Consider the following 20,374-nt stretch of genomic DNA (forward strand, 5'->3'; position numbering starts at 1 on the left):
GACCATACTAAAAACCACTAAATTGTACACTTTAGATGGGGAACTGTATGTGAATTCTAGCTCTATAAAGCTGTTTCCTTAAAATGTACCATCTTCTGCCATAGGAATACACTGAATGGAGACCACACTGTTTAAGTCTTGCTCTTTGGTACAACAAAGTGACTTGTGGAGAAGGACTCTCCTACAAAGACTCCTTAATCCCAGGGGGCTATTCCCCACAGGAAAAGAAGACCTCCCAAGTTTGGCGAGCTGGGTTCAAGGCCAGGCTCTGCTCTATTGGCTGAGGGTCCTGGCACAGAAGGGACTTCTCAGGGTAGTAAGGGAGGGCAGAGCCAGTGTAGCTGCACCTCCCATAGTGCCCAGCGGTGTTCTCTCCTCCCAGGAAGAGGAGCCCAAGGCCTCAAGGGGCTCCTGCAGGAATGGTTCCTGCTCCCCTGTGCACAAGGGGGCAGTGTGCACTTTCACAGCCACTCACTGACAGTGGTAGCAGCTCCCTACACCAGCTCAGACACCTTCCTCCCTGTACACTGACCAGAAACAGTTCAGGAGAACAGGGGTGGCAGGAGCTCTACAGTCAGCCAACCCTCAGGCTGGTGGCCTATTCAAATCACCTCTGTGTTAATCTGGAAATAATGTCACCTGCCCACAGAATCGTCAGGGTGCTTGAGATTACATGGGGTGAAGTATGTAGAGTACTCAGTTACTGCAAACTCCCTCTTCTCTCTCCTTTCAAGCTCTGGAGGTCAGAGGAAGCTCAACAGCTCCCTCCAGGAGTAAAGTCAGCTGGGAAGCAAGACAGATATTGCCAAAACTGTGCCAATGTTCCAGAAATTTCATCATTTCACATCTAAACCAAAACTTGTTGGGAGCATGGCCTCTTAAATCCAACACCCCAGATTCAAATCCCAGCCTGACTTCTGAGCTGTATGACCTCACTACTACAACGAAATTCCTACTAGGGCTTAGTCCCAAAAACCTCTTCTAGAGCAAATGTCTCAATTTTGGCTGCTTCAGCAGAACTGCAGAAAGTGTCACATTCCCAGCATCTTCTTCCCACTTGGGTGATTGCAGTCTGGCAGCAGCGGGCAGCCACAGCCTCTAGCAGCCCGATGAAATCAGTCTGGGGAGGGAGATGGGGCCAAGCTTGTACTTTTTTCCTAGGTGGGATCGGTCTGAGAGAAGTACTCTGAGTCCTAAGTGATTCAGCTCTTAAAGAAGAGCTGCCAGGCTCCACTGGGAGCCAGGCTGGATTATCTGCTGTGAGGGAGAGGAGCCTGTTAGCATGGCTTCCCAGAAGGGGGCGCCAGCAGTCTAGGCTGAGCCTTTCACCAACTTTCAGATGGAAACCAAGCCCGACCAAACCAAGCCTAAATCCAGTAAACCTACAGGGTCTGTGCATTAGGGATGCCAGGCTCACCAGGCACCAGGCCACATGGCTGGTTTCCAGATGCTGCCCAGGTAGCCAGATCCTCTCACCAACGGCTGACCTGGCCCTGAAACAAGCTGCTTTTTCCCCAAAAATGCAGAAAAGACCTGTGTTGATGACTTGCCAAGACACCATCACAGGGTTTCAAAGATCGACTACAAGCTGCTGCCACATGAACTTGAATCATGCAAGCAAATCCTAATTCTGAGCCAGCACGATCACCTGAGAGGGGAGCTGTCCCAGCACCAGCAGCACCGCTTCTGAACAATCTCAATGGAGACAAAGCTCCGTCAAGAACCAGCTAAACTCCTGGATATTACCTGCCATCATTCAGACGCAAGTCTAGGTGAATCATCAATTTGGGTTCCCAAATTGGTTTGGCTCCAGCTCTGTGCTGATACTCATGGGCCTTAGGGTCATTTTCCAGATTCCTACCACCCCTTGCTGCCAGGAGCACACAGCCTCCAGTGCTGTTTACCTGCACTACTCTCCGGCAGGCTTGAAAAGGGCTCCTCACCACCCCACTTCATGCCCAGCCATGCTGGGACCAGGCCCCAACATTCAAACAGAACACAGAAAACCAAAAGAGCCAGAAAACTACAAAGTACAGGGCCCATAAGACAGCTGGGAAGACAGTGTATTATCTGGGGCTCAGAAGTTTGCAGAGTACTCAGGAGAAAAAAAACCTCAAGAAAGTCCCCTAACCCAGCCCTGGGCCCATCCTTGCAGGATGAGAGCATCACACAGGCATGTGCCTCCCAGGCCTCAGCCTCTACCTTTCCCAAAGGCAGGCCTACGGAGGCGGGCACCAGTGTGGCTCCAAAAAGGTCTGGGATAGAAAGAAAGTACTGGTTTTGTCATTGATTTTATTATCAGAAAGATCTGGGTTCTCATCCTGTCTTTATAACGAAGGACAAGTTATTCTGCCATTCTGTATCTTCATCTAAAACATGAAGCCAAGAATATTTACTGCCCACAGCTAGCATGAGAATAGAAATTAACCTATGTAAGGTCACCCAAGGCCAGCCTATCTGCCCTTACATTTGCCCTCTCCCAACTGAATGACCAAATCACACCACACTGTAACCCTAGAGCCCACATGGGAGGCCCTCAGATTCCATAATGTGGTTGCTGTTGCCTCTGGTGCCATGATGGAATGAGGCTGATGCATGAACTACCTACCTGTGAAGACAAGCTACTTTGGCAGGTTTCTCTCAAAATGAACATGATCTCCCTTCATCTCCATCTTGACTTATTACATTATGGGTTTAAAGTGATCCCAGAGGCAGGATCCCTGGGTGGCGCAGGGGTTTGGTGCCTGCCTTTGGCCCAGGGCGCGATCCTGGAGACCCGGGATCGAATCCCACGTCAGGCTCCCGGTGCATGGAGCCTGCTTCTCCCTCTGCCTGTGTCTCTGCCTCTCTCTCTCTCTCTCTGTGTGACTATCATAAATAAATAAAAATTAAAAAAAAAAAAAAGTGATCCCAGAGGAAAACATGAACCCAGATGGAAGGTGGAAAGGCCTTAAGGCTGGCAAAGAGCCACCCTACCTGATGACACAGTTGCCTCGGTTGGATGCAAAGATGACGATGGGGGCGATGGAAGATTCCAGGGCCCGGTGCAGGTAGGTGAAGCACTCTATGTCCAGCATGTGGACCTCATCAACAAAGAGTACACCTGGAACCAGCTCAGCAATGCCTTGATCAATGTACTTATTCACCACCTTGTTAATCTCCCCTCGAAGTTTGTCTAGGATATGGTGAGAGGAGACAAGTATAGTCAGGTGGGGAAGTGGTCCCCTTTTCTTCTCTCCCCCAACCGAATATGATCCTAACTCAAGTGTGGAGCCCACTTGTACTGCTAACTATACGACCCAGGCAGGTTATGTCCCCACTTCAGTGTTATCATCCGGAAATAGGAATATAATCACCACATAGAAGTCACACAACCGGCAGCTTTCCCTGCTGATATGTTAAGTTTGTAAGTGGCTTTTATAGTTTTGCATGTCTTCACAAGGGCACACACCCCAGCTGCCTTATTACTCACACCAACCCACTTAGTGCCCTGTGACACCGCAGAGACACAGAAGTTGAGGAGCCCTGTGTGAAATGAGTTTTCATATGCAAATTTTCCTGTTCTGCGCTAAGTGACTCTTTCTTTTGGCCCTATGTGACAAAGCTTAGGTTAATTAACTTTCAATCAAGTGCCTAGATGAAGAACAGGGTGTGTGCAGAATCCTCTCTAGAAGGAAATCTGTGAGGAATGCAGGTTCTGAGGAAAGGTCCAACCTCAGAGTTCTAGAGGGACGGGTCTCACAAGAGTTACATAAGACCATCTAAGGTCACAGTTCTCATTTTCCAAACCAGCTCCTGATTAGCATCAGGAGGGAGCTGCTCGCAAACACAGAACACGAAGATCTGATGCTGCATTGTCCACCAAAGTCATGAGGCAGGGATGGTCAAAAGAGAAGTCATCGTTAAAACTGTGAAAACACAGAAACTGCTCTTGGAGACTCTACTAGACAGGTCTCAGATCACTCCACTGGCTAACATGAAACAAAAAACAGAGGCTTTAATGTTTAACATTAAATATATTACCTATATATTTACCTATAATTCTGTTTATAGGTAATACTTATAGAATTATAGAATTATAGGTATTACTTAGAAAAAAAGAGGGATGTACCAGTTGGGAAGAGAAGCAGGGTAAACTAAAGGTCCACAAGGGAACAGCGACATTCCTGCCAAGCTCTGGGACATGCCCAGGAAGCTGAGCTGGGTAGGCTGGGAGCTGCTTTGCGGCTGTAGGGCAAGAAGGCCAAGTACCAAGGTGGTGGAATTTGCTGTGCTCAGGAGCAGTCTGGCGGGAGCTCTCCTGCACAGCTAGGGCAATACCATCCACGTTTCTTGGACCTCGAAAGGACCAGAGGTTGTGATAGCCTCCATCTTCAAAGATGAGTGCAAGGATACTGAATGCATTCAAGAGGATGCACTGGCACTCTGGGCTGGAAGCACACAGTATGCTTTATTTACAGCTGTCTAAAACAGCCACCGACTGCCAGGATAAAGCCAGGCTCTGAAGAGGAAGAACAAACCTGTCCTAAGGCATTTCCTCAGGTCTGGGGATTCACTCAAAAAGCCTCACACAGGGCAGCCTGGGTGGCTCAGCAGTTTAGCACTGCCTTCAGCCCAGGTGTGATCCTGGAGACCCGGGATAGGGTCCCACATCAGGCTCCCAGCATGAGGCCTGCTTCTCCCTCTGCCTGTGTCTCTGCCCCCTCCTCTCTCTGTGTGTGTCATCTCATGAATAAATAAAATCTTAAAAAAAAAAAAAAAAAAAAAAAGCCTCACATAGTACATCAGAATCCAGGGCTCTATGGTTCTGGTTCTTGCTCACAGGCCTATTTCTCTTACCTGTGATTTCTGTCTTCTTTGGCTTCATTAACTGGCCCATCATGGACAGGATGTCTTGCCCCCCCTGCAAAACAAAAGATTCCCAGAGTCAGTCCAACTTTCTAAGGCAGCTGCAAAAGTCTCACTACCACCACCCCCATCACACTGTTCTTACTATCAGCTGGACACGGGGTCCTAGGTGTGGAGAACCCAGGAACCCTCACTGGAAAACGTGAGGAACTCTCAACACAGAGGAAGTTTTAAGAGGTTCCACTTGGACTGCAAGAATGAGCACAATCCCTTCGTTGGAAGTACCAGTTCTGTGGGGCCTACCCCAATCTCCTTCTTCAGCCATATCCTTTGCCGATCCTGTATTCCCTGAGTAGCTACATAGGACCATACTCTTCTCTGAACACCCATGTTCTTTTATGATTCAATGTTTTTGCATATTCTAGTCCACCTGCCAGGAAGCACGGTGTCTTTTCCGGGAAGCACGGTGTCTTTTCCGGGAATCTCCAGTTATCCATCCAAGTTCAAGTCAAACACCCTCATGGGGCATCTGGCCCTTCACTCTGCTGATGCTCCAGTTCCCTTGGGGACGAATGGACTGTTGAGGGAAGTGTAAGGACGTACTTATCTCTGTTCCTGCATCTCCTCTCTCCAGACTCGACTGCACAGTCACATTAATCCCATCCTGGTCTAGAGCTGCTTGGTCGGGGAAGCCAATCCTACAGAACAGCCGGCTGCTAACAGGTTCACCACCTGCCGCACCCTCCTGCCAGCCCTTCCCAGTGCAGTCAGCAAGAAGAGGTGCTCTTTTGTCACCTGCCTAGCATTTTGTGATCCTGTTTTGCCAGGTGCTGGGTCACAGAGGTGCTCACTAAATGTTTAGTTGTAAAATGTAGTGGATGTTTCCTGAGAAACTACATCTGATCCTACAGGGTAGGCACTATTTGCCCTCTTCACAGAGGAGGAAACTTGAAGCCAAAGAGCCCTAAATCACAGAAAACTCAGGGAGGCAAAGCAACTAATGGACCAAGCTCATCAGTGTCGGAATGATACAATCCCCAACTTCCAACTCTCAGCCAAACACTCCAACCAAGGTGAAAGCTCCCAGGAGGCTGCTTTGGAGACAGCTGTTCCACACAGAGGGACCTGCTGGTCCAAGACAGTTCTTCAGCAATGTCTTGGCCAATGCTCGAAGGGGCAAAACACCCAAGGATCAAATTTCAAGTAAGAAAGCCTATTCCCTGCTAGTGAAGAGAAGGACTCTTCTAGGATGAAGAGGAAATCAAACTGAAAGACTACCAGCAGGGAAGACTAGGGTTTTAAAATCACACATTTTGCAGAGGTGTCACATAGTCATACTGTTCTTCTCCCACATTTTACTAGTCAAGGTGTAAGTTTTCATCTTGCCAGCATGAGGAACAGACACAAATCCTGCTCAAAGCTAAAACACTAAAGATTTTGCTAGAACAGGGGGAAAGGCACAGCTTTGTCGGGCTTTCTGAAATCCTGCAAAGGGCTCAAAGAATACTCCTGCCCTACACCATTAACACCCAGAGAATCCCAGGCTTGAGCCCGCTGCTTGGAGGGAAGCCACAGAAGAAGCTGGCTAACTCACGGCCAAAGGCTTGGCTGGGATAAGAAACAATACACATGAAATCATCTGTGACTAGAGCATTTGAATTGGAACAAAGGAGTCCCTCAGTAGCTCATGTCGATGTTAATTGCTGAACATTACAGATAGAAAAGGACCGTCTGCCCTAAGAAACGGCAGCAAGACTCTGACAATTCATTCCCAAAGCTTCTGTGAACACACAAAAGGGCTTGTGTGCCAGGTCATGCCGGCATCGAGGCAGTACCTGGGGCCGTGCGTTGGCCACGTCCAAATCATGCAAGGTCACATCCTGGATGATTTCTTTCTTCTTATGCACATCGCCCTTTGGCAAGGGGACATATTCTTCAGCTTCAAGGTCGAATTCTGTGGCGTAGGTATCACACCTGCCCTGCCTCTGCAGAAAGAGAAACCTGAGTGCCGGGTGAGTGTTCGCTGCCAAGTCTCCAAATGGCACAGTGCTAAGTGAGATAAAAGCCTCAGTTCCCAACTGCGGGCCTGACAGCCTACTTGACAAACTCCAAACACACCCCACACCCCCGCTGCCAAGAGAAGGAAGCTATCTGCTCATCACTGGGCTCCAAAAACCCAGTTGAAAAACACCTGATACTTTCTCCAAGAATCTCTTCCCCCCTCTTTCTTTTAACTGTATGCAATTCCTGATAAAGGGCAAATCCAGTAGATTAACTGGAGACGGAGGGAGCCGTTCAGACTCTTTTGTAGGTAGGTGATTTATCGTATGATATGAAGTATTATGCTCATCCATTAAACAGTGAGGAACACTGTACAGGACACTGAAAATCAGATATAAAAAGAATGCCAACTAATGCAGCATTCCTTCCACATGCATATATCTTGGGAAGAAAATACCAAAGAGATAAAAGGAAGATTAAACGCACTGCACACTTCAATTTGAAAATGACTACAGTTGTTCTGCTTTCTCACGCAGTACTCCCCCTCTAAACAAGCTTTACTGTTTTTCGAACAGACTGTCTGTTTTAATCATGAGAAGGTTAAAGAATGAAGATAAAGGGAAAGCAAACTTTATTCAACATAAAGGAGCAACTGCTGACCTTCCCTCAGCATTGCACCAGACACCAGCCTCTCCTCGCATCCCATACTCCCTGAAGAAAGCACCCTCCCCTTGTCACTTAGGCCTCCTCATGCAAACCAGGCATGGTGTTACCTTCACAGCCCCACTGTTGGCTTCAATGTAGATCACATCTCCAGCTTCTACTCGCTCTTTCTGCAAACTTTCAAAAATGCTGGGGTCCAGCTTAAAAGAAAAAACAAACCCAAAAACATTTGACCCAGAGAACTGTAAAATACATATAATATTTATTTCCGACATACTGTAAAGTACCTTTCCACAAGAGACTTGAGGTAGCTAATGACTGTATGGAGAAAGTGTATTTGTGTGGGAGTGGGTGGAGCAGGAGTGGGTGTATAGGTATGTGTGTGTGTCTGTGGATGTGTGTGTGTGGATGCAGGAGATGAATAGCTTTGGGGATGTGTCCTAGAGACAGCAGGAGAGTGAGTGCACCCAGGGTGAGTGTGAGGGGAGACCTACTATCCTCTTTCCTTTCACTCCTGAGGTCGCAAACTGGCAAATATGGCTCTGACTGCTTTTAGGTGAGGTCCACGCGCTGTCCGTGAGACCACAGGCCCTAATAACCCCTTTTGAGATTCCTCTCTGCTTCAATTCTTCTCCTCCACTCCTCCTCAGGTAGGGGTAGAACTTCCTGCATGTGAGGCACCCAATGGAACCTGCTTGCTCTTCGTGGTTGAAACTTGGTGGTCCTATGATTTTGGACAAGGCTCTCTGAGCCTCTGTTTCCTCATCTGTACAACAGCACCCAAGTGTAAATATCCAGAAGGAAACACAAACCAGGCCTTTTGATTCAAATCCTTATCTGCTCTCTGGGGCCTGCCTGCCTATACCTTCAGGAAAGGAGAGGAGCATGTTTTGGGGACCGTTTCTTTTCCCCTATTTAAATTCAGCTACCCTTGATGTTCAGTATTCAAGGACAGCCATCTTTGGTCAGGAGTCAAGATTTAAACATAAGTTTCTCTCCATAAAACTTCATGGAGAGCTATTTCCCTTAGTTAACTTTATATTTTATAATGTGAAAAAAAACGGGCTTTGTCTCAAACAAAATTAAAGAGTAAAAACTAAGAACTCCGTGAAAGAAGCCAGACACACAAAACCACATGCTGTATGACTCCATTTACATGAAATGTTCCGAAAAGACAAATATATAGAAACAGAAAGTGGATTAGTGGTTGCCAGAGGGTGTGGGTTGGAATGGGCACTACTGTCAATGGGCATGAGGTTTCTTTTGGGGTGATGAAAAATGTTCTAAAATTGGACAGTGGTGCTAGCCATACCATTCCGTAAACAGATTAAAATTCCTTCCTAAAATGGGTGAATTTTATTTAAAATTAAATTTCAATAAAGCTGTTAGAGACAGTAACCACAGGAATAAACCCAGAGCTCTGTGTCACTGGCAGGGTAGGGTCTGGCAGCCTCCCAGAGCACAAGGAACAGTGTTTGGTAAGCCCCTGATGCAGGGCCTAGAACAAGGAAGGCACCCAATAATGATGGCAAGTACGATATTCTCTTCATAAATCAGTATCTACACCAAGTATCTGAGCTCCATTTGTCCAAATATCTTGTGTGTGTGTGTGTGTGTGTATATATATACTCAAAGTAGCTAGAAGTACTCATTTGGGAAGGAAAAAAAATTCATCTTCTCCCTTATGTTATTTTCTTGAAGAAACTGCAAAGCAGCCTGATGGAGAGCTGAAATGTAAATGTAAACTGCATGCCTTACTTCAGCTAACATACACTGGGGAGTATTCTTTTTTTTTTTTTTTTTTTTGGCCTCAAGCATTTTAATATTGGTTAATTTCCCAAATGAATTGACTGAAGATGTAATTACTGGAAAGGTGGCAGATCCTACCAAGAAATCTAATTAATACAGAATGGGAAAAATGAAGGGGAGGTTTAAAAGAGGTATTTGCAGAGGCAAGCTCCTGAGATGGAAACCCTGGTAGGAAAAAGAAAAATGACCCTCTGAAGAAGTGACATTTTTATGATCTCCATAAAGCAGTGACCAAGAAACCACCTTACAGGATCAAAGAACCATAAAATCATGGAGGAGAGCAAAGATGGAGAAATTATATAGTCAATCTACCACAGTTCACAGATGGGGAAACGGTGGCCCAGAGAGCTCAACTGACTCCCAAAGATCACACAGCAAGTGGGAGGGTGAACAGCATAATGGCTGGGACTCAGAGAATCCTGTCTGCCACTTAACCAGCTGTGTGATCCTAGGATAAGCTCCTGATGAAACCTCAGTTCCTTTATCTGTTACATGAGGGAAATTACACAAATGGCACACATACATGTGGAAAGCTATAAATGATAACAAATGAAATATTTAAGTATTTGCCCAGGCCTAGCACATCCAATAAATTAAGAGCTATGATGCTATTATAATTATTACATTATTTATTATAAATAATAAAGCAAAGCCTACAATCCCAATTACCCCATTTCTCTAACTGAAGGCTCTCACAATAACACAACAGCTATCACTTCTTAGGTAACTAGGAGCTACCCCCAATGCTACAACTTTTATATCCTTCCAAGAACTCTATAGATAGAGATAGGCAATCATTATCCCTATTTAACAGATAAAGAAACTACTGCTCTGAGATTAAGTCACTTGCCAAAGGCCACCTGTCAGCCACGGAGCCTGGTCTCTCTTTCAGACTTTGCCTAACTCCAAACCATACTCTTCCCCCAGGCACCCTGGCTACCCCACATCCTTAGGTTTGACAGGACAAGAATCTGAGGAGGGTATCAAGGGCTTCCCACACTGCCACCACAAAGCCTTAGCCAGAGCAGAATCAACTATCAACCTATAGTGAAGCCACTATAGGTTTCTAGGCCCTGACACATAAAAGAACTGCAGTCAGGAGTCTGTATTCGGCCCTTTGGGATGTCCATCCATCATCTGTTATACAACTCTTACCAGATTACTCCATGCTGCTTCTTTCTGTGAGCATGAACACTCATATCTGAAAAACTAATCCACTTCAGAGACACCTTTGACACATGGTCATAATATGGGATACAGGATGGCAAAAGGTAGATAGGACTAACCACACAACTCACATTTTAACATACAGTTTCCTGGGAGTCAATGAGAAAAGGAAGAGCTACCTTTATTGGGTCTTCTTGTGTACTTACACCCTATTCTAGGTACTGCTTAATACACATACCATCCTCAGATGGCCCTGTGATGTATCATCACCCAAAGCACACAGAGAAAAATGAGACACAGAGAGGTTATACCACTTGCCCAAGGCCACACAGTGCTGAGAGATTCTGAGGAAAGAGAAAAGGTACTCACTTTCAACTGTTTGGTTCCTTTGGCTGTTTTAAGTCCTATGATCACATGGCTAATGGTTTTGCCATACCCTCCCATGGGGTTCTCTGTCTCACATGGAGTCAGCTCTGTGACTTCACCTTCATAAACCTCCTTGGTCTCCTTTATCCGCAACCCTGAAAGAGATAGCAGGTGATAAAAAAAAAAAAAGAGAGAGAGAGAGAGAGAGAGAGAGAGAGCAGGTGAGCCCTGGTGAGAAGCAGAATTCTCTCTCACATATTACCATATTCTTACTCCTTGATAGCCTTTTTAGCCACAAAATTTCCGTGTCACAAAGAATGACAAGTCATTTACTAATGTACATTCAAGGTTATCACTCTGGGTAAAAAAGTATTACACACATAAATGTAACCTGGAAGAAGTATTCAGAATGTGGAAAAACAATTTTATTTCAACTTTTCAAAGGGACTTTCTAGGTTCAAATCTAGAACTAGATAGACAAGCTATAATTCCCAAAACTGTTTCTGACATATGCTATACCTCCAAGGGGGTGAAATTTAACTTTATAGTCTCTGAACCCAAACCATTCTACTCCACTGGAGCAGCAACTACATATGCCCTCATTTCCTGCATTTTTGACTCTCAAAAAATGTTTTAAATCGATGGAATAACTCCCTATATCCCTTGTGACACCATCAGGCCTAAGCTAGGTATAATTAAAGGTCCATGCCAACAGTGAGTGATACCTGACCTGCCGGTGTTCAGGACCTCTGGCTATCAGTGCACACCCGATGAAGAAATACCCAGTGGTCATTCAGTACTTGCAGTGGGTTGTTCATAAATTTTCCAAGGCCACAACAATTTCCAAAGCAATCCCCCAATAATAAAGCACAATTTTCAGATCAGAATATTATAAGTGAAGGCAAATATCTCTCCTCATTCTAAACATCAACCGCATTAGCTGTTCAATAAATGTTGTCAGACAAACTAAGAATTTTTGGCAAATTAATTTTTAGAACATGATCTCAGTGCCTTTTTATGCAGTGTTTTTGCTGCCTAAAGTACTTTCCTCCTTTTGGCTTCACTAAATACCTATGATTATGTTTTTTTTTTTCCCTGTGTGTATATGTGTGTATAGTCATATATATACATATATATTATGCTTTAATAACACATTAAAATAATAAAAAGAAAACTGGGTTTGTCTAACAAAGCAATGATAATTTCTAGTAAGTAAAGGTTTTCTTGCAACAGGAAAACAGAGGCATACCACTGAACACAGCTCTTCTGAAAACACATGCACCCACACAAGGTCTCCCAAATTCCCAAAGCCTGGGTTAAGAGACACAAATGCTTTTCTCCAAAAAGTCTACCTCAACAAGAAAATCATTTCCAGTCACTGTACCTGCCATCAGTCCAGAGGTAAGGAGAGAAACATTCTTAGGTCATCCTAGCTGAAGATGTGTACAAGTCCCTACACTTAGGAAAGTGCAGGCCACACCAGGAGGAACAAACTATAAACCTGTAACTGCGGCGGCCTCTTCACCAGTATAAGCAGCCTCCCACCCAATCTACAGAGGGCATGCATATAACCACCTCATCTGATCCAGCACTGGAGTTGCAAGGACAAGAGGAGAAGCCAGTACATCCCAACCTAGCCCTGCAAAACAGCCAAAGTGAGTACTCTTTATGTCATTTTACAGAGGAGAGGTCAGCTCCAAGAGGTGGAACAAAGGGTCCTTTCCTCTTTCATGGTAGACTCCAGATTAGAATCCAAGTCTTCTGGCTCTGACACCAGCTTCTTCCCACCACACCATACCACACCACACCACAGGGCCCTAGCTCGCTGACAAGCCTTTCCCACGCTTGGCTCTGTTCTAGTCTCTAATTATGTTTTGCCCAAAGGAAAAAACAGAAATGTAAGGGAAACCTGTAAGTTAAAAAGATATAAGACATGTATCAACCAAGCTATCATGCAGACCCTTATTTGTATCCTAATTCAAATAATAATTCAAAAAAAATTTTTAAAAAGAAAAAATACACTAACATGAAACAACTGGAAATTTGAACACTAATTAGATATTTGATGGTATCAAGGAGTATATTGTTTGCTTTTTTCTAGGCATGATAGCAGTACAGTGGGGTTTTCTTTAAGTCCTTATTTTGCAGAGATACATACTGAAATATTCAGGGATAAAAAAGTAGGTCTGCAATTAACTTCAAAGGATCTGGGAGGGGAATGACGGGGGCTACAGATCAATCAAGATTAACGATGAAAAACAAAAAAAGGATAAAGAAAAAAATGCAATGAAATACTATTCTACAACCTCTAGGATCACTACAGTTAAAAGCTGACCATATCAAGAGTTGGTGAGGACACAGAACAGCAGGAAGGTTTGCACTGCTAGTGGGGGTATATAATTGGTACAAATACTTTACAAACAACATGATATTGTCTCCTAAAGTTGAACATGTGAATATCCTGTATTCCTGTAGTTGAGCTCCTAGGTATATACCCACTAGGTGTGGGTGTGCTACATGCACCAATAATGATGAAATCTCACAAACATAACTGTGGAAAAGAAGCCAAGCACGGAAGAATATATACTTACATACTGCCTGATTGCATATATGAGGTTCAGAAACAGGTATAACTACTACAATGTTAGAAGCAAGACAGTCATTAATTTGGGGAAGGAAGGAAGGATAGAGATTGGGGATGGACATGAAGGGTACTTTGGGGTATTGGGAATACTCTCCTGACTGGGTGTGCTGACTGCACAGGTTTTCAGTTTATGATAATTCACTGAGCTATATACACTTACGTTCCATGTGCTTCTTTTATTATGTGCACACAAAATTACCAAGTCACTTTAAAAAGAAAAATTTAAGTAAATAATAGTGAGACCTGGCAAAAGAGGGACACTGATGGCTTACGTTTAGGAAACAATATTCTAAACCTTAACTGAAGTCTATGTCGTGGTTCTCCTTTAGCATCTCCTTTAGCATCATGACAGGCATTTACAATTCTTCAGGCCCTGGTTGGACTCAAACCATCTGCCTCTGAATCTCAGGGGTTGGGACTGCCATCATCATTAGCTTAAAGCTACCCCCTGAAATCCCAAAGTGCAACCACAGCTGAGAACAACTCATTTAAGAAGGAATGAAGAACTCCGTCCTACTCACAATGTAGAGCCATAAACTACCTCTGATGACAGGTAGCCCAGATAGGGTTTGGGTGTCCTCACCATCAAGCCACCTCTGTTCTGATATGGAAATAGCCCAATGGCATAAAGAAACACTGCCAATGGTGTCAGACACTTTCAATCACTTACCACTTTTAAACGTGGTCATTATCTTATCACTGGGTCAGTTGCCTTCTTTCCCCAGAAACCCAACCAGGACAAAGACTCTCAGATACTAAAGTTAAGGAGTTCTACTCTACCTTTATTCAATCTGATAGCCTACAAATGGAAGTTTTGGAATGGCCCCAAAAGAGAGGTTGTGTTTCATTTTTGCCTTTCCAAATTCTTAGTTCCTAAACTTCAAGACAAAAACTTTCCAAACCTACACAAATGTATCAGAAGACTGTGACATACTTGGAAAATTCTGTACTTTTAAAATGAACTTCGATTTTTTTTTAATCAAAACTTTTATATCTCACAGGGATAAATTCCTTCCAATGGAATGCTCCCTCTATTTCCTGTTAATGACCATGACATGAAATTCCTTGAGCGGGGAAGAAAGGCATTCCCGTCTCTCAGTCTCTCACTAGTCCCCGTATTTGTTTAGAAGTCGCTCTGTGCTGACAAGCAGGCAGGGGATGTGGTTGACGGACAATGAAAGCGGCTGTTAGCCAGGGAAGGGGCCGAGCTGGCGCTATCTCTGGCAACGGTAACACAAATGACACAGGTTTCATCTGTTGGCTCAGGTTTCTAAATCCCTGACAGGGACCTTCATCACGTCAAGGAAACAGCACAGACTCCTTGCTTTTTATTTCTGGTCAGCTTACCGCTTCCTCCCCACCCCTCTGCCAACTTCACAGGAATTCAAAGGCAGAGGAAGATGGGCAGGGTTCCTTTTTGAAGATAGTCAATGGCCTGCCTTTTTATTCTGTGGCAGGATCAAGAAATTCTCTTTACCTCACTGCCATCAAAAGAACTGCACTGCCCTCTCCCCTCAAAAATGGCAAATCACAAAGCAGATGCCTAGGAAATTTACCTCTATTTTTTCCAACTTTAAAGCATTACCTTTATGCAACCTAAACACAGACGCTTATGTAAAAGTTCTGTCAGATTTTAGCAGTCAAAAAAATATTTTTTTAATAAATAAAAATACATTTTAGATGTATTCAGATATTTGAGCCAATTGTAATATCTTACAGTTTATCTCACTAATTAGTTGAGTCAAATAAAATCTCTGGCGCATAATCATTAAGTTTTTTAAAGACTCAAATATCTTAAACCCTGAAGAGGGTCTTGCGAGCCATTTGTACTGTTATTCCAGGTACGATTCAAAAGTCAAAAGACTGCAAAACACATAAGAACACCGGCAGCTGAACCTCACAATGCTACTAGAAAAGCAACACCTAAAGTAGGTTCTATTTAGATAAAGCTTAAAAGGCAAAATTCTGCCATACTGCTGTACCTGCTCTGAAGCACATAAGTCATGGCCACACAGCTCTTGCGCTCTGTGGATGGGTGTGGGAGAGGGGAGGGGCTGTAGCCGGCCAGGGCATGGTGACAGCTGCGGTGCTAGCCCTGCTCTGTACTTGGAGCTGAGCGGTGACTACAGAAGTATGTACCTCATCATTAACTGTTAAACTACAGGATGCTGTACCTACTTTTCTATACGTAGATTTTATTTCAGTTTAAAACAGCCACCAACGCAGCGGTTTGGCGCCTGCCTTTGGCCCAGGGCGCGATCCTGGAGACCCGGGATCGAATCCCACGTCGGGCTCCCGGTGCATGGAGCCTGCTTCTCCCTCTGCCTGTGTCTCTGCCTCTCTCTCTCTCTCTCTCTCTCTCTCTCTGTGACTATCATAAATAAATTAAAAAAAAAAAAAAAAAGGAAAAAAAAAATAAAACAGCCACCAAAATAACCCAGTGTTTCCAGTAACAAAGATTTCCAGTAAGAAGTATTTTGCAGGGGATCCCTGGGTGGCTCAGTGGTTTGGCGCCTGCCTTTGGCCCAGGGCGCGATCCTGGAGTCCCGGGATCAAGTCCCACGTCAGGCTCCCGGCATGGAGCCTGCTTCTCCCTCTGCCTGTGTCTCTGCCTCTCTCTCTCTCTCTCTCTCTATGTCTATCATAAATAAATAAATCTTAAAAAAAAAAAAAAAGAAATATTTTGCAGTTTAAAGAAAGGCCCTATCTATATAATATAAAGCTTAGCCTACACACATGGCTCACAATCCCTCTGGCTTAGAACAAGAGTCCCACGCTCCAGTGCCTGCAGGACCCAGTGCAGGCAAGCACTTGATGGGGCACATCAAGCAGCCTAGCAGGTCCCCCCCAGAGCTGCGGCACACTGCATGGCAAGCCTGCTCTGCAGAACAGCGCTGCTCACCCCCAACCTGGCTGTTGCTGGTGGAAATGAAAGCTTCTCTCCAGAAGCCAGAAAGAAGTATCTTAAAAGGATATTTCCCAATTTCTAAACACTGGCAACTGATTCAAAATTTTAAAAACCCTGTGTAAACCAAAGTTTATCTATCACCAGATGCAGACTGAGGGCTACCTTTCTTTAGCCAAGGTCTTCCTTCTACCTGCTTTAAAGTAGGTACTCCCTTCTCTCATTCAGAAGTGCATTCCTGAACTGGGGCTGCAGTGGCCACTCTATCCACAGTAGATATTTAAAACACCCAGTCTGCTCCTCTCCATTCTTTCCCATCTGTCAGAACGCCCACCTCTTTCTTGCAGCCCCATATCTAATCCTTCAAGCAGTTCCGTCAGCCCTACGACCCAACTATACCCAGAATCTGGACAGTTCTTAACACTTCTGCCTTCACCACGCTGGCCCAAGCCAACATTTCCTGCTCAGACTCCTCACAGTCTCCCTGCTGTCCTCTCACTCTCCTTACCTTCCACCTTCCATCCCCAGCCAGAGGGATTCTTGGGCAACTGAAACTACTCTCCAATTGCTTCTCCTCACTTTCAGCGAAAAATGCAAAGCCCTAATCATAGCCTGAGGCCCTACATGATAAAGCCCTGACCTAGACTTTAGCAGTCTTAAGGCAAGGATTCCGGGCTAGACAAATGCACTCTTTCTTAAACTTTCCTCATTTCCTCCAAGTTTTCTAGGAAATTTCCTTAAGAATATTTACCTTGTTTTGACAACTAAAGGGCCTAGAAAACCATACAGGCACTCTGAAAAGTGATCATAACCCATGACTCCACAACTGTATCCTAGAGATAGACTCCCACATGTGCAGACACACATTACATAGTTTTTAATATCTTAAAAGGAATAAGCTATTTATACCTATAGACGTGAGGGAAGCTGGGATTTTCCCAGAGCAAGGCAACAAAAATTGGGCAAGGAGACTGGCCCAGACATCCTGGCTGACAAGAGATAAGTATCTGAGAAAGGCCATTTTCTTTTCATAGCAAATCTTCAGAGCATAGGCTCTAGAATCAGACAGACATAGGTTCAGACTGTAGCCCTGCTACTTACTAGATAGGTTACTGTAGGCAAGTCATTTAACTTCCTGAGACTGTGTTTCATTAGATGCAAAAAGAAGTCAGAGAACTTTCTCTTAGGGAAACTAAAGGTTGTAATCAACATTGGGTGGGAAGGGGCAGGGAGGGAAGCTGGCATATAACAACTACTTGATATGGTAGCTCCAAGCCCCATGAGAATGGCACCATAAGCCTCAAATCTCTGCCAATGCTCACATGGTTTCCTCACTCCCTGAAAGACCACAATTCTTCTGGCTCGATATCCAGGACCAGGGGCATTCCCGCATCATGACACACAAAGCTTTTGGCTTAAGTCCAAACCTTTTCAGTGGACAGTCATCTCTAAAAACATAATAAAGCTGCCAGGAAAATCTGCTTTAAAAAAAAAAAAAAACTCACTTCACAGCCACATTTATTTTGTCAAGTGAGAAAACCCCAGCCCCATAGCTAGGGACCATATTTGCCGACTGTTAAAGCACTTCAATTAGAAAAGCTGGGTTCTTGTTTGGCTTGCAAAGATAACACTAATGGTGCCAAAAGAAAAACGGTAGTACAACAAATATAAGTCATAAAGGCATTTGCACAACCAAACAGCTTCAGTGCTCTGGGCAAGTGAGAACCAACTCTTGCCACAGAAGTGATACTCACCAATGGCCCTGCGGAAGTTCTCCATCAGCACCTCTGTCTTCTTGATCTCCGTGGAGTAAACTTCACTCCCCACCATTGGGCAGAAAGGGACCTTACTACCCAGCTCCTGAGCGATAGCCAGAGCTAGGGCTGTCTACAGAAAACAGTGGAAATCACTTGTTTTACATTCTTGAAAATGCAGTAATTCAGAAACAGATGCTATTTAAAAATACATGAACCAGGAATAACTGAAAATCTAGTCCTTTTATTTGTAACATCATTTGGCATGCTTCATATAGTAGATGCTGAATGACTTTTGTGTACAGGCAATTTATAACCCAAATGGCATCTTTAATCATCCCTGTATAATTACAACAGCTGTCACTTACTGACACTTACCAGTGTGGGCCCGACTGTAAGTGCTTCATGTGACCCTCCACTCCCCCTAGGAGGTAGACTCTAAATTCTCCCCACTTTACAAATGAGGAAACTGAGGCACAGGAGAGCTTAAATAACACGTCCTGGGAACAATAATCTCAAAAATGGCAGAGTGGGAACTTTAAGTCGGGTGGCAGAGCTTCAGAGATCATGTTCCCATTATAATCAGTAGTCTCCTAAAATACTTCCTTCACTATTAAAACAGGGCCCTGGGGATCCCTGGGTGGCTCATCGGTTTGGCGCCTGCCTTTGGCCCAGGGCAAGATCCTGGAGTCCCAGGATCGAGTCCCACGTCAGGCTCCCGGCATGGAGCCTGCTTCTCCCTCTGCCTGTGTCTCTGCCTCTCTATCATGAATGAATAAATAAATAAATCTTTAAAAAATTAAAAAAAAATAAAACAGGGCCCTGACCTAATTGCCCAGAACACTACTCCAGGGTGGTTTTTACAGGCACAGGAGAACAGCAACCTCCAGCCCTTCAAAAACCACTAATCAAAGAACGAATCACAGGACATTTGCTTTGTATTGAGTGGCCTGCCCACAGTGAGGAATGATGCAGGAGCTAGGTTCTAAAGCTATGAGCTGGTCCTAAGTTACAATTGAACATGCTCTCATAAACTACTAACTGATTTTTAGTAAGACAGCTATTGCTGGCAAATGCTAAACACAAGCAGATTTAAAAGCTGCATGGTCACATAACAAGTATAAAAAGCCAATGTGTTAGGGCTGGTACAGGACAGGGAAATGCCATGGTGTCTGAATACATACATCTTTGCTCAACTTTGAAACAAGAGCCTGAGTAAGGTCAGTTCCCAAGGCATATATATGGGCTAAGCAAGAAAGCAAGCTTGTTCTACACAAAGTGGATCTCTGAGACAGTCTTTTACAACCAGCCTAGTAAGGTTCCTCTTAGAAGGAACCTCTTCAGTGCCATTTTGGTGATGGTTTTAAGATGGTAGAATGTGTTAGAGAATCAGCATGAAGCATAGCACAAAAAGCACTGGTGGATGGGCAAAAACTGGGTTGCAGTCCTGGTTCTACAACTGATTTTCACTGTGACCCTGGGCATGTGGCAAATCTCTGGTGCCAGATTTCCTGACCTGTCAAATCAAAATCCTAGGTTAAATCACAAGTCCAACTTGGCGCCCACAGCCTGGTTCCATTTCACCCTGCTGAGTCTTGTGTGTTTTTAAACTCAATTTATTGCCCATTTTTTAATGTTGGGAAATTTCACATAAAAATTCATGTATTTAGCTTCTTTTGAGGAACCAGAAGGTTTGGCCACAAAGGGCCCTCATTACCACTTGGTGGCATCTGGTATGTACCTCCAGAACAGCTGCCACCTTCAGTGAGGGCACGCCCCTCTGGCCACCACAGCCATCCCACACCCTCAGGCTTGTATCCAGGCACTTCTCTCATCCCCATGGCCTGTGTGAGTGGGCAGCTAAGTTTGTGACCTCAAGGCTGATGCCTCTAAAACTGTTATTGGTACTCTAAACGGGAAGGGAAAATCTCTGAAGCATGACAGGGTACAGTGTGAGGGGCAGACCCTAGCACCATGCCCACCTTTTTAGGTTTTATTTATTTATTCATGAGAAAGAGAGAGAGAGAGATGCAGAGACACAGGCAGAGGGAGAAGCAGGCTCTATGCTGGGAGCCCGATGAGGGACTCGATCCTGGGAATCCAGGACCATACCCCAAGCAAAAGGCAGACACTCAACCACTGAGCCACCCAGGCGTCCCCATGTCCACCTTTTTTTTTTTTAAGATTTTATTCATTTATGCATGAGAGACACAGAGA

The 20,374-nt window shown here is 44.6% G+C and overlaps 1 protein-coding gene across 1 annotated transcript in view; it reads right to left on the reverse strand.

The window, feature by feature from the left end:
* Positions 1-20,374, reverse strand: part of RUVBL1 (RuvB like AAA ATPase 1) — a 40,917-nt gene that overhangs the window by 10,994 nt on the left and 9,549 nt on the right. Inside the window, exons 3-8 of the mRNA XM_025991589.2 lie at positions 18,158-18,290; positions 10,858-11,009; positions 7,623-7,712; positions 6,684-6,833; positions 4,840-4,903; positions 2,977-3,175 (exon numbers count right to left, since the gene is read on the reverse strand). Of these exons, the coding sequence (XP_025847374.1) occupies positions 2,977-3,175; positions 4,840-4,903; positions 6,684-6,833; positions 7,623-7,712; positions 10,858-11,009; positions 18,158-18,290 (788 nt within the window). The remainder of the gene's footprint in view (positions 1-2,976; positions 3,176-4,839; positions 4,904-6,683; positions 6,834-7,622; positions 7,713-10,857; positions 11,010-18,157; positions 18,291-20,374) is intronic.

The sequence above is a fragment of the Vulpes vulpes genome, chromosome 9, assembly GCF_048418805.1.
Source record: "Vulpes vulpes isolate BD-2025 chromosome 9, VulVul3, whole genome shotgun sequence".
In the NCBI taxonomy this organism is placed as follows: domain Eukaryota; kingdom Metazoa; phylum Chordata; class Mammalia; order Carnivora; family Canidae; genus Vulpes; species Vulpes vulpes.